This window comes from Phocoena sinus, chromosome 1 (assembly GCF_008692025.1).
Source record: "Phocoena sinus isolate mPhoSin1 chromosome 1, mPhoSin1.pri, whole genome shotgun sequence".
Classification (NCBI taxonomy): domain Eukaryota; kingdom Metazoa; phylum Chordata; class Mammalia; order Artiodactyla; family Phocoenidae; genus Phocoena; species Phocoena sinus.
In genome coordinates, this window is record NC_045763.1 from 107,163,619 (window position 1) to 107,177,069 (window position 13,451).

Below are 13,451 nucleotides of genomic sequence, written 5' to 3' on the forward strand. Positions count from 1 at the left end.
CAACAGCCGTACAACTCTGGACTTCACATTTTGATTTTTATTTTGTTGATCAGCAAGTCTCAATGAGACAAAGAAATAAAAGTGTTTTTAAATCTATAAGTTTCTTTGCAGATGTAATATATCTGAATGTCAGAAAATTACTGACTAAAATATGGTCTCAGAAAATGTTCAAGTAATCCAAGTGACACTGAAACATACTGATGTGTTACAGTAGCCTGGCACAATTTTGAGTGGTGAAATCAGTGACTATATGGATAGCGAAGTACAAATGTGAATGATTTACCCACAGGTTTCTCTCTCTTGAGCATCTAAGAAAAAAGCAATGGGAGAAATACAACAGAGACAACTCAAAACGTGATTTTACACAATACCTACTATTACGCATTTTTCCAGAAGGCCACAGGTGACTATGTATCATCTAAGAATATCTTAATGTGTAAGAGAATTTGTTGGAAAGGTTTTAAATACATGGATTCTTCCATGATATTATTGCTACAATTACAGTAAAACAAAATTTTCATTCTACTACCAATATCTCTTTCAAATTAACATAGAATCAAGCCTACACTGGAGCTTATAATTAGAACACCTGTCCAAAGTTGTATAAGTGGAGTTCTAGTTGCTCACCTTAAATGGTACTGTTTCAATAACTCACCTCTCTGCTAGTCTGAAAATAGAATCCATGTATAAATCTATTTATGTTTTTATTCCCCAACTGCCCTATAAATATTAAGTACTCAAATTATATTTGCTATATGAATGAGAAGGAAAAAAGGGCAAGGAAGAAGTGAGTCCAGCCATATGCACCAACAGAAAGGCAGAGAGAGAAGGGAGATAAAAATATGCACTTTTGCTTTCACCTTTAAAGCCCTTCTTGCAAGTGCACCTGTATCCATTCACCAGATTGTCACAAGTTCCTCCGTTCTGGCATGGATTAGAAAGACATTCATTTCTGTCCACTTCACAGTTGATGCCAACCCAGCCTGCATCACAGAGGCACTTGTATCTGAAAGAAGACAGAGTTATTTACTGTTGCGGGATGAATGTACAATTGAGTCATAGTTGAAATACACCATTCTGAAAAACTGAAGGACCAAGGAACTCTTGGGTAAGCTAATCTCATTTCTGATCCTCTATGGACCTATACTTGGGTCACCATGTGAATCATGTGGGCCCATCTGGAGTATTCAGTAAACACACCTTCCTGGCCCACAAAGATGCTAGAGAAACTAAGTAAGTATAGTGAGTTTTCATTATGTAAACAGTGGTTGGTACAACAAATCAGGACAATCTGAAAGACACGTTAACACAGATAAAGCTGCAGTTTCTTTTCTTCTGTATAAACTAAAAGTAACGCAAGCCTTAGGATCACTTGTTTCTGGTGTAAAACAGACACCCAGGAAGTAGTGTAGTTATCAGAGACACTAAGCCACTCTGAAGAGCTCCTGGGATGTCTGACTTCTGAGACATGCTTTGCTCTGACCTGAATCCCTGCCCCCAGAAAGCACTGAGGGTACTGAGCAGGAAAAGGAACAAAAATGAAGGTATTTGAAATATATGCACATTGTTCACAAGCTGAACATCATTAGCACTTAGAATGTGGTATCAGGAGATAATAGCCTCCTAGTCTGGAGATCCTTTAAAAAAAAGTAGATGGGTTGGGATTCTTTGCAGGCTGCTATACTCTGAAACAGGAATACTGAGTTAATTCATCTTGGAAATAACTTGATTTCCTATTTACCTCTTAATACACTCTTCGTTCTTTCACCTGTCGGAAGCATGGCAAATGGTAATGCCCAGAGTCCTGTCCTCTGGCAAGCACAGCAAGAGTACACGACTAGCTCATGGAACCTAACATCACACTCTGTGATTCTAGAAAATTACTTACCAACACATTACACAACTCTCAGGGGCTTGCAAACTGTGAACATTTCATCAGGGCCATGTCTCAAGTTAGCTGAGACCAGATCTACTTCAGTGGCACCCACTGGTACCGTGATAGAACAGAGTTGGGCTTTTTTTTTAAGCAGGGGGGAAAATCAAATAGAACATCCCTCAGAACTCAATCTTGCAATAAGTACTAAAAGTGCAATTGCCAAAGACTCATAAAATTACCCCGGATTCCTCCCATGTGCTGACTACCCACATGAGGAAAGAGACAGTCCTCCTTATTTTCCACCTACTCAGTCACAGAAGGTAGAGAAGAAGTGGCGATTTGGTAGGCTATGCAGCAGACTACCGAAATCTTCAGCGAGGTCTCGGCTCAAGTCCTGACTGACTTCTACAGGGTATGGCCAATACTAAAACTCAACTGGCTTGACACAAGTCAATAAGAAACTATGAATACATGACAGCTACTCACCCACTGAGGCCCCCAGTACAGTTTCCGTGGACACAGGGATTGCTCAGGCACTCGTTCACCTGTGAGTAGCAGCTGGGATGATGGGGCCCCTCAGGGCATATACAGCGGAAACCGTTCACATCGTTGATACATGTCGCACCCTTGCGACAGGGATTGGAGGCACACTCATCAATGTCAATGTTACATCTCTGCCCTGTAGAGAAGGGAGACAGTTTTTGTCAAATACAAAACGCTTAGGGAAGAGACACAGAACTATGAGATCTATTGTGTTGATACCTTCATCTTCATAGGCTATAAGATGCCTTGGGCACCGCATGTCAAGACTTAAGGAATAAGACATCCAACGGCCCTTAGTGCCATGCAAGGAAGGGGCAAAGGGCAATGTGCTTTGAAAATAAAGTTAACAAAATGCTGGAACAGTGTTGGAGTGTTTTGACATGTATTTCTTCACTCCATCTTAGAAATGGGGAAACTTTACAAGGATTCAAAAAGAGAACATCAAATGTTACCAAAGCTGGCTGCTCTTCTTGTTGCTGTTTGGAGTACTCTCCAAGAAGCTTTCCTTATCACTGCTTTCAGCTGGTTTACTGCATTCATTTTTTCAGTTAGTCAATCTCTTACATTTCCATATATGGTAAATCTCAATTAACAGGAATGTTTCGTGAGTAGACTATTAATTTAATGATTAAACTGATTGAAAAGAAAAGCTATTTTACTTTCACTTTTAGAGTTGTATTAATCCATCTTCTGCCGCAGGAAGAAGAGTATTCTAAGCATAATTTTATTGTTCTCTGATCACTGAGAAAACCATCCAGGGTCTCTCAATCTAGACCAGTGGTTCTCAAACTTTAATGTGCAAAAAGAGTTGCTAAAAGTACTTGTTTTAAAAGGAGATCCTTAGAGCCCCAAAACCACATTTTAAATAATGTAGGTGAAACAGAAAGACAAATACCGTATGCTAACACATATATATGGAATTTAAGGGAAAAAAAAAGTCATGAAGCACCTAGGGGTAAGACAGGAATAAAGACACAGACCTACTGGAGAACGGACTTGAGGATATGGGGAAGGGGAAGGGTGAGCTGTGACAAAGCGAGAGAGTGGCATGGACATATATACACTACCAAATGTAAAATAGCTAGCTAGTGGGAAGCAGCCGCATAGCACAGGGAGATCAGCTCGGTGCTTTGTGACCGCCTGGAGGGGTGGGATAGGGAGGGTGGGAGGGAGGGAGACGCAAGAGGGAAGAGATATGGGAACATATGTATACGTACAACTGATTCACTTTGTTATAAAGCAGAAACGAACGCACCATTGTAAAGCAATTATACCCCAATAAAGATGTTAAAAAAAATAAATAAAGAATAAATAAATAAATAATGTAGGTGATTCAAATACTACATTTTGAGAAACTCTGATGTAGACAATTATTAGTAGTTTATCACCAAATAATAACGTAAATGTTCAGAATATATGAAACTGAACTGAATATGTTCTTCCTCTAAAACATATCCAAGACTGCACTTTGAAAAGATGTCTGCTATAACCTTCACATTTATTTCTTTAAGTGGAATAAAGTATGCCAGTTACGTAAGAGTTTTGCTTTGTTAAGTTTTGAATAAATGAGATTTAACTGTATATTCCAAAATGATATAAAATTTTAAAATAACCCATAATTCTGTAAATGAGTGGCAACAAGCAACTGCTATGAAGGGATTTATAAATTTCTAAGAAGATAATTTTCTGATTTAGATAAAAACAGGCATTTTCATTTAAGAAAGAGCAACCCTGCATTTAGAACAGGAAATTCCAAATGAAATAGATACACACCCCTTTAAAGCATGGGTATTAACATTTTTTCACCCTCCACTGCTCTCTAAACCATTATTGGTGGTTCTTGAGGTAAAAACCCATAATCTGGTAGTAGTTGCTATTTTCCTCTTAAGTGTTTTATTAATAACTTATTTTAAAATACTACTTTCTTAGCTTCAACCGCTGATTTTTTTTTTTGGTGTTTGCCACTGGCACCAAGATAAGAGCCAGAACTCTTCAACTGTAGCAGTATCCTCAGCCTGCAATCCAGTGGAGAATGAGAGGAAAAAGCCTTTTCATTTTCTGTCCTTTTTTTGGGAAGAATCTTCTCAGAAGCCACTCCTCTCACATTTCCTTCACTTGCTTTTAAAAGCTCTTTGCAGAATCAATTTTCAAGTCATCTTTAGCTGAGAGGGTTGAGTGCCTCTCTGTGCAGTCTACTTGGACTGACAGCTGCTTCACTAGCGAGGTCCCACGCTTAAAGTAGCGTTAGAAACCCCAGCGTCAGAAACACCCAGCACAAGGCTATGTGCCTTGTTGGGCTCAGTAACTACTGGATGAGAAATTAACCAATGTTTCTTATCTTGTAGGCAGGTGCCCCAAAAATTAGTATTTAATGAACGAAAGCATGGTATAGTCCAGACTCGAGAGTCTGGTGTTGGATGTCAGAAGTTCCATGTGTGATTCCGGTCATTCATTCAGCAACATTTTCTAAGTGTTCCCTCTGTGCTAGACACTGTTTTAGAAAATGCTGGCTAAAAAGATAATTAGGGAGGTCCCTGCCTTCTGGGAACTCACAGTCCTAGCAGTGTGACTCACTAGCTAAGACCATGGACACATCAAGCTCTATCTTTCAGTTGCCTTATTTGTTAAATGAGAATAATAAAACTTCCCTATCTGCTTTTTTTGTTTTATTAATTTTTAAATTAAGACATAACTGACATATAACATTGTGTAAGTTTAAGGTATACAATGTGCTAGTTTGATATATTTTATATATTGCAGTATGATTACCACCACAGAGTTAGCTAACACCTCTATCACTTCACATAACTATCATTTCTTTTTGGGGTGAAAACAATTAATATCTACTCTCTTAGCAATTCTGAAGTTTATAATGCAGTACTGTTGACTATGATCACTATGCTATGCGTTCTATCTCTATAACTTATTTATCTACTAGTTGCAAATTTGTTCCCTTAAACAATATCTCCCCAATCCCCTACCCCCGAGTCCAGACCCTGGTAAACACCATTCTACTCTCTGGTTTTATGAGTTTGGCTTTTTTATATTCTGCACACAAGAGATATCATATAGTATTTGTCTTTCTCTGTCTGACTTATCTCACTTAACATAATGTCCTCAAATTCCATTCATGTCGCAAATGTCAGGATTTCCTTCTCTCTCACGGCTGAATGACATCGCACTGTATATACACAACATATCTTCTTTATCCGTTCATCCATTGATTTACACTTAAGTTGTTTCGCTCTCTTGGCTACTGTGAATAATGTTGCTATGAACACGAGTGTGCAGGTACCGCTTCGAAATAAGTTCCTTCAGATATATACTCAAGTGTGGGATTCCTGGATCATAGGATAAGTCAATTTTTAATTTTTTGATAACTGCCATATTGTTTTTCCATAATAACTGTACCATTTTACATCTCCATCAACAGTGTATAAGAATTCCCTTTTTCCCACATCCTTGCCAACACTTGTTCTCTCTTATCTTTTTGAGAACAGCCATTCTTTCAGGTGTGGGGTGATTACCTCACTATGGTTTTTTCATTTCCCTGATGATTAGTGATGTTGAGCATCTTTTCATGTACCTGTTGGCCATCTGTATGTCTTCTTTGGAAACAGAAGGTCCTTTCCCCTTTCTTCCCCCTGATTCTAAACGTTTGTTTTCCTTCATCCTTTATACATTTTTTGAATGTTTCTGATGAATGCAGTCTGGGTTCCGGATCACACTCTAAATCTTTTTAAAGGCATGATCTCATTTTCTACCACCTTTGCCACACTCAGTGCTCCTCACTCCCCTTGTGCTTAGCAGCGTGCCTGTTCAGGATATGCCATTATTCGCTTGACTACGGGCTGGAGGACCAAAAGCAACTGCATGTTCAACATTTATAAATTTATAATTTATAAACATTTATACACCTTACTCCTGATTAGAAACTACTGTAAGAGATTTAGAGAGAGACAAGACGGTAAACCTCATATCTATTTTTTAAATTGTATTTTGGTGATTTTACATAGTTGTATAATGACATTTTAATGAGGATTAGCTCTATTGGTAGCTACTCATGATTAGCCTTTCAAATGCTATTTGAAAAACACTAGGGTTTGGTAGATTGTAAAGCTTTCAGAACCTCACCTCTTTCAGATGATACTGGATTTCAAAATACAAATCATGATTTACAAGTTAAAAATACAGTCAGTCTGTGGCTAAATCATGTAGCTCTGAGAATTAGAGTGAACATTGCCAATATCCTCTATCTGGAAATTACTGGGTATTTTCCAATAATATTTTCCAAAACTGGGTATAGCTACTCCTGACTAATGTGTTTTCATTTTTAATTGAGGTATAATTGACATAGAACATTATATTAGTTTCAGGTGTACAACATAATGATTTGATATTTGCATATATTGAAAAATGATCATCACAATAAGTCTAGTTAACATCTGTCACCATACATAGTTACAGAATTCTTTTTCTTGTTATTTGCCCAATTTTTAATTGGATTATTTGCTTCTTTGCTATTGAGTTGTGTGAGTTCTTTGTACATTTTGGATATTAACCCCTTATCAGATATATTGTTTGCATATATTTTCTCCCACTCTGTAGGTTGCCTTTTCAACTTATTGTTTCCTTTGCTGTGCAGAAGCTCATTAGCTTAATGTAGTCCCATTTGTTTATTTTAGTTTTTGTTACCTGTGCTTTTGGTTTCATATCCAACCTATGTACTTTCATGGACTGTTATAAGAAGTCAGCAAAATAATGGACATCAAGGTGAAACTGAAAAGTAGTTTATAAAACTGGGAAGTATTCTATAGAAGTACCACATGATTTCTTACTTTTCCTATTGAATCATTTAGTATAAAGAGGTCTGCAGAGAACAGAGAATTTAGTCTTAGAAAAAAAAACCTCCCTTAAATCTGCTCAAGCTGTTATTAAAATTGTAATTAAAAAATAGTAGTATTAAAATAAAACAAAGGCAACACTAAAACACCTCATATTTACAGGTCATGAGTATATATCACAGTTGTCTCTGATATTTTCAGCAACTGACTTAAAAAAACAAATAGGAAAAACAGCTGTAGAAAACTGTTCCAAGAACAGGGTACCACCCAGTAACCAAAACATTCCATTTCTTGGTTATGCAGTTTCATGCTACACCTTAAGTTTATTTTAGAATATTTTTAGCCCATGTCCTCCCTCTTTGACCTTCCTGATTTGCTAAATGTTAAAAAGAGAGAACACATGATTCACTGACATTTCCAAAAAATTTAAGACGAGTCTGAGGCTTACATATGTAAAAAGAAACCACAGCAGGCACCTACTTAGGCTGTCCAGTGAAGTGGGAATGAGTATGGACTCTAGAGTAGGACCCCCTGGGGTGGAATGCTGGCCGCAGTGCACTAGTACTGTTACTTAAGCTCTCTTGAGCTCTGGGTTTCTCATCAATACCGCAGAAATAATAATAGCAGTGACAATTCAATGAGGTTAGGCACTTAATTTAATGCCTAGCTCAAAATAAGGCCTTGAAAAATGCATATGTCATTCTATCTAGCAGGAATTTTTGTGTATTCAGTTGGCTGTCACTTAATGTTGGAGTAACACGTTTCAGGACACAGAAGTACGTCTGGCTAGACCAGCAGTGCTGGGCACTAGATATAAGAGGTTTCATCACACCTGTCTTCTGAGTTATCTTCCATTGAGCAGATATTACGGTGACCCATGTGGGCCATAAACATTCCTCTCTCATGTCCACAGTCACACCAAGCAGTGCAAAGGCTTGTGAAGTACAGAGAGAGGTAAGTTTCCGGCAAGCAAGAGGTATCTCTTCACTTGGCTCTGATGGCCTTTTGACATCATAGTTTAAAGAACTCCATGGGAAGTTTCTCACATTGGTTGCAAATGAGCACATGGTATTTATTAAATGGTAACATCATTATGTAAGTGCCTGCTTCTATGTGGCACTGTCTAGAAAGAACGCGACAGGCACATTATATGCTCTCTGATGGTGCCATTAACAAACGGATGTGTCAGTAAAAGCCTTCAGTAGAGGCTCAGTAACCTCTAGCATGTTTTGATCAGGAGGGTAACCTTATTAGCAACAAAAGAGGTAAAAGAGAAGATGCATGTGAGTTTGTGTGTGTGCACACATGGTGTGTGTATAAATGTTCTAGCTGCTTATAATTTAAGAAGAATTATAACCAATTTTATTTTAGTCACTTACCTTCTTCCTCCTAGAGAGAAAAAAAACCTCTCTGTGCTAGCCAAAAACAGTTTGATCCTCCCAAGTTTTGGCCTTACCCAACAATCCCCCATAAGAGGAAGTACTCAGAAGAAAGCATTTAGTGTTTTCATAGAATTTTACCTTGGCCATGCCTTTACAGAAGGTATTCACTACTAAGTGTAGAAAAATAAGGGTGGCTTTGAAAGCTATATAATTCAAGTCTGAAAAGAAATTCTTTTCAGGTAGTTATAAACACATGGCCTAAAAACCCTAACTAATGAAAAGTTTCATGTTACAGTTTAGGGAAGCCCTGTAAGGAGAAAACTGGGCCAGAGAAGCACAGAATCAAACTTCTAACTTTCCAAGAGACCAAGAAATAGGAAATATTTGAAAAGTAATTTTCCTTTAGGTGCCCTTTTCCCAAAGTGATGGGGCTGAGGGAGGAGTCACCCAACAAAAAGGAGCATTACCTGTGAATCCTGGCGAGCAGACGCAGCTGTAACGATTAACGCCATCCATACAGACTCCATGGACACAAGGGCTACTTGCACAGTCGTCAAAATTGATTTCACAATTAACACCTGCAAAGATGAAAGCAAAGAGAAACCATGCAGTATTAGCACAGAAAATACCAATGATCTCTGCTTGTGATGCTAGGTGTTAAGAAATCTAAAGAGTATCCAGCCAACCCTGAATGCAGGAAAGTAGCAGTTCTCAAAGTGCAGTCCTCCAGGCCCCATCAGGGGCATCACGAGGTCAAAATGATTATATTAACCATACTAAGCCACTATCTGTTGTTTTCATTGTGTTGGAATTTGCACTAATGATGCAAAAGCAATGGGGGTAGGACTGCCGGCATCTTAACAGGAATCAAGGCAGTGGCACCAAATTGTACTGGTGGCCTTTTTATTCTTCACCTCCATGTACTCGGTTAACACAAAACAAAAAGATAGCGTCACTTAAGAATGACTCTGGTCAAGCTGTCAAAATTATTAACTTTATAATTTGATTATACCTTGACCCTTGAGTATACCTCTACTGTTCTGTGTGATGAAATGGAAAATATACACAAAGCAATTCTGTGGCATGCCAAACTTCAGAGCTGTCTCCAGAAAAAGCAGTTGTGCGATTGTTTGAGTACTGAACTGAAACAGTTGCTTTGTTCAAAGAATCCCATTTTAATTGAAAGGACAACTGACGGACAAACCAGGGCTATTCAGACCTAAGTATGTAGCAAACATGAAGTGAGAGAAATAAACCTGCCATTTCAAGGAAAACAACTGTGACAGTACCGTGCTCCAAAGATAAAATTTAAGCTTTCACATGAAAATTAGAATTTTGGAACTTGTATCTACTACTATAAGCTTGATACTGACTGTCCCTATGATGGGCTAAAGTTCAGGATAGAGAGTCTGGTAACTTCCTTCTGGGGTATGCCGCCTTCCTCCCGGTCTGTTCCTCAGATGAATGGTAGAGTCTGGCTCTATTTAGGAAGGTTTAATTGTAGATATGGGTAACTAAATGGCAGAGATACACCAATCATTATTGTTACCATTATTCTCTAAAACTACTCATGACATTTCATTATTTATTTAACACGAATTTAGTGATGTGGTTGGGTATCATAGTAGAAGAACATCTTGGTCGTTTAAAAAGTCTACAAATAAAGCCTGATAGTTAGGATATAAACTAATAAACGAAACTTCCACAACAAAATGCCATAGTTTTTATTCACTCACACTTAATATTTATTGATAATAATTACTATATCAACAATCTGCTGAGCCATTATCAGGAGCCAAGTACTCTGCCTCCTACATTCCATAACTTTATTCTCCTCACTCCACTGGCAAATCAAGCTGTGTTACACCCATTTTATCATGAACTTGCACAATTGCGTCAGCACAGTTAGGACGTGAACCCAGCTCTCTGGATTCCATACACTTCACCACACCATACTGGTCATTCTGTGATGAATGAGGCTATACTGCCCTACTGGCCACAGATGAGGCAAGGCTTCAATATTCCTTGATTACAAATGGATACCTTTAGGAGATGTGTCTAGCCCTTGTTTGACAACCCCCGTTTACTCACAATGGACCAAGGCAGGCCCCAAACAGCCATGGAGGTCCAATGTGACTCTGCCCCCAAATCCATGTTTCATTCTAGCAGGAAGAGACACCCAGCTCAAGCTGGGCCAATGAGATTATCTCGCTGAGACGTTGGAACATGAACTGCGTGACCTATGGTCTGCATGTGGCCCTTACTTCCTGCTCATCCCCCCAAAGCCACATTGTTCAATTCTCACTTGGCATCTGTAAGATACTTCTGTGTGCTTTCACAAAATTCTTTCTGCTTGTCTGTTTTGTAGTTGTTGTTTGTTGATGATTCTTTTAGCTAGTCAAGGTGGTTTCTGTGACTTGAAACCCAAAAAAACTCACTGAAGATCACAGGTATCAAAGGCATCAAAAGTGATCAAAAGGCATCAAAAGTGATTCTGGGTAGTGTACTGCACTTTAAGTACTTAGTGGGTGAGAAACCACAATTATAACCAGCAAGTTGTAAAGCATCCCTCTATCCACACACTCATCCAAACTCCAACCTACCAACTCAGACTATATTATGAATGGGTTGTGAATTCTTATTCTAGAACTCGAGAGTGTATTCTTAATGGCTGATTGAATGAATCCTTTCACCCAGGCTCCTGGTACATGCCAGGTCTTTCTCCACCCATTACAGGCCAAGGTCTCTTTACGTTGCCTGCATCTCTTTGCTTTAATACTCCAAACAGCCACAGGAATGGATTTGGCAGTTTTCTGAGAGAACCAGGGCCTTCCCTCTCTATGCTGCCTTCACACCACCGTTATTTACTGCTTGCCTTTCTCACTGACAGCTACTTTCACCTTGACTTCTCTCTCCTCCCCAGGGAACACACCTGACCCAACCTGGCATTATTATATAATCCCAGAGAAAACAAAGTGCTTGCCAGCCCACCACTCACCCAGGTGTCCAGTACATTTGTTGTAACGGGAACAACAGCAAAGCCTAAAACAGCCCCACCATTCTAAAGGCATCCATTCAATTGCTTGTAAATCTCTCAAATTTCTTTTCGTACTGCAAGTTCTCATGTCGGGGGACCAGCCCGGAAGCAAATTGCTTTTGGAAGGTTTCACAAAGATCTATTCAGCTCTTTTACTGAGTTATCTAAACGTGGGGAGGGGGAAGGCATTTTCAACTGGGAAGGCATGGGATGTTTCTCGTATGCTTAAGCAACTCAAAAAGGACTTTGTTTTCAAACTTGGCATGTACGGGTTCCTGGATGAAGACCAGGCCTTTGACAAGTTTGAAGAAATGGATTTGGAAATAACAAGATGAAATGAGGGCAGCTAACCTCCTCCCCCACCTCTGCCCCCTACATAGGCCATTTTCCTTAAATGGAAAATGAGTTCTCAATAAATCACCCCTCGTATTGGCAGGTTCCCTTCTAACAAAGGCACACACTAGTTAATCTTCCACTAATACATTTTCCTTTGATCGGAGACACAGAACTTCTCTGTCCATTAACCACAGTTGTGACCATAATTATTCCTCGAATAAATAAAACAGGATCTACTGAAACCTGTGAAATGCTGCTGCCTGAGAAAACAATTCAACATTTCCCCAGCGAGGAGCAGCATGCCCTCACGACTAACAAGCAGTCATTCAACTGGAGTCAGGAAACAGCAAGGAACTTGGGATGGGAAACGGCAGCTCTGCATTCTAACTGACAATGGAACGTGTTGCAAAGTCTCTCCTCTCCTTTAGATTCCCCCCACCAGATGGCCAAGGCCCACCAGAGAAAAATACCAGGAGAAAGTGTCACATTAAAAATACTGGACTCTGGGCTTCCCTGGTGATACAGTGGTTGAGAGTCCGCCTGCCGATGCAGGGGACGCGGGTTTGTGCCCCGGCCCGGGAAGATCCCACATGCCGCAGAGTGGCTGGGTCCGTGAGCCCTGGCCGCTGGGCCTGCGCGTCTGGAGCCTGTGCTCCGCAACGGGAGAGGCCGCGGCAGTGAGAGGCCCGCGTACCGCCAAAAAAAAAAAAAAAAAAAAAATACTGGACTCTGAAACAGAGGAAAAACTATTGGAAGAACTGGAGGGAGGGAGGGAGGACCAACTTCATTAATCTGATTGAGGTGGAGGTTAAAGAAACAAAGACAATCAAATCAAGCCACAAAGGCAAGATGGCTTTCAATTTTAAATAATAATTTCAATTTTTTGAAGTGGTGTGCCTCCTTTTAATGAGAAACACATACATAAAGTCATCAGCTTTGCAAAGCTATTGTCTCTAATTTCTCTACTGGCTAGAGAGCCATCTGTCTCGGAGACATTTCTGGCCATGGCTTTGGCTGAGCTTCTCAGAATCAAGACTATTTTTTAGGTTATCTAAGCATATGCCAAGAATGTCTGAGACATCCGCATAAATTGTTTCTGGAAAACAGTGAAAACTCCAAAGGAAATACGGCGTGGCCTTACCTGATGTGCCTGGCTGGCAGTTGCACTGGTAACCATTTACCAGGTCGATGCAGCGACCCTCATTCAAGCAAGGGCTGCTGTAACATTCATCTATCTGGTCGCTGCAGATGGCGCCCATGTACCCTGGATTGCAGACGCAGGTGTAGGAATCAATCCCATCCTGACACTGGCCATGGTGGCAAGGATCGGGGTCACAGTTGTCAATGTTCTCCTCACACAACACACCAGTGAATCCTTGGAAGAAATTGTACCAAAGATGCTTAAAAACCAAGGCAGACATTGCATACCTGAA

General features: G+C 39.7%; 1 protein-coding gene across 2 annotated transcripts in view; it reads right to left on the minus strand.

Moving 5' to 3' along the window:
* Positions 1 to 13,451, minus strand: part of NOTCH2 (notch receptor 2) — a 176,553-nt gene that overhangs the window by 42,641 nt on the left and 120,461 nt on the right. For both annotated transcript variants that reach the window (XM_032627827.1, XM_032627818.1), the window contains exons 11-14: positions 13,160 to 13,393; positions 9,113 to 9,223; positions 2,363 to 2,555; positions 861 to 1,006 (exon numbers count right to left, since the gene is read on the minus strand). In XM_032627827.1, coding sequence (XP_032483718.1) covers positions 861 to 1,006; positions 2,363 to 2,555; positions 9,113 to 9,223; positions 13,160 to 13,393 — 684 coding nt within the window. The remainder of the gene's footprint in view (positions 1 to 860; positions 1,007 to 2,362; positions 2,556 to 9,112; positions 9,224 to 13,159; positions 13,394 to 13,451) is intronic.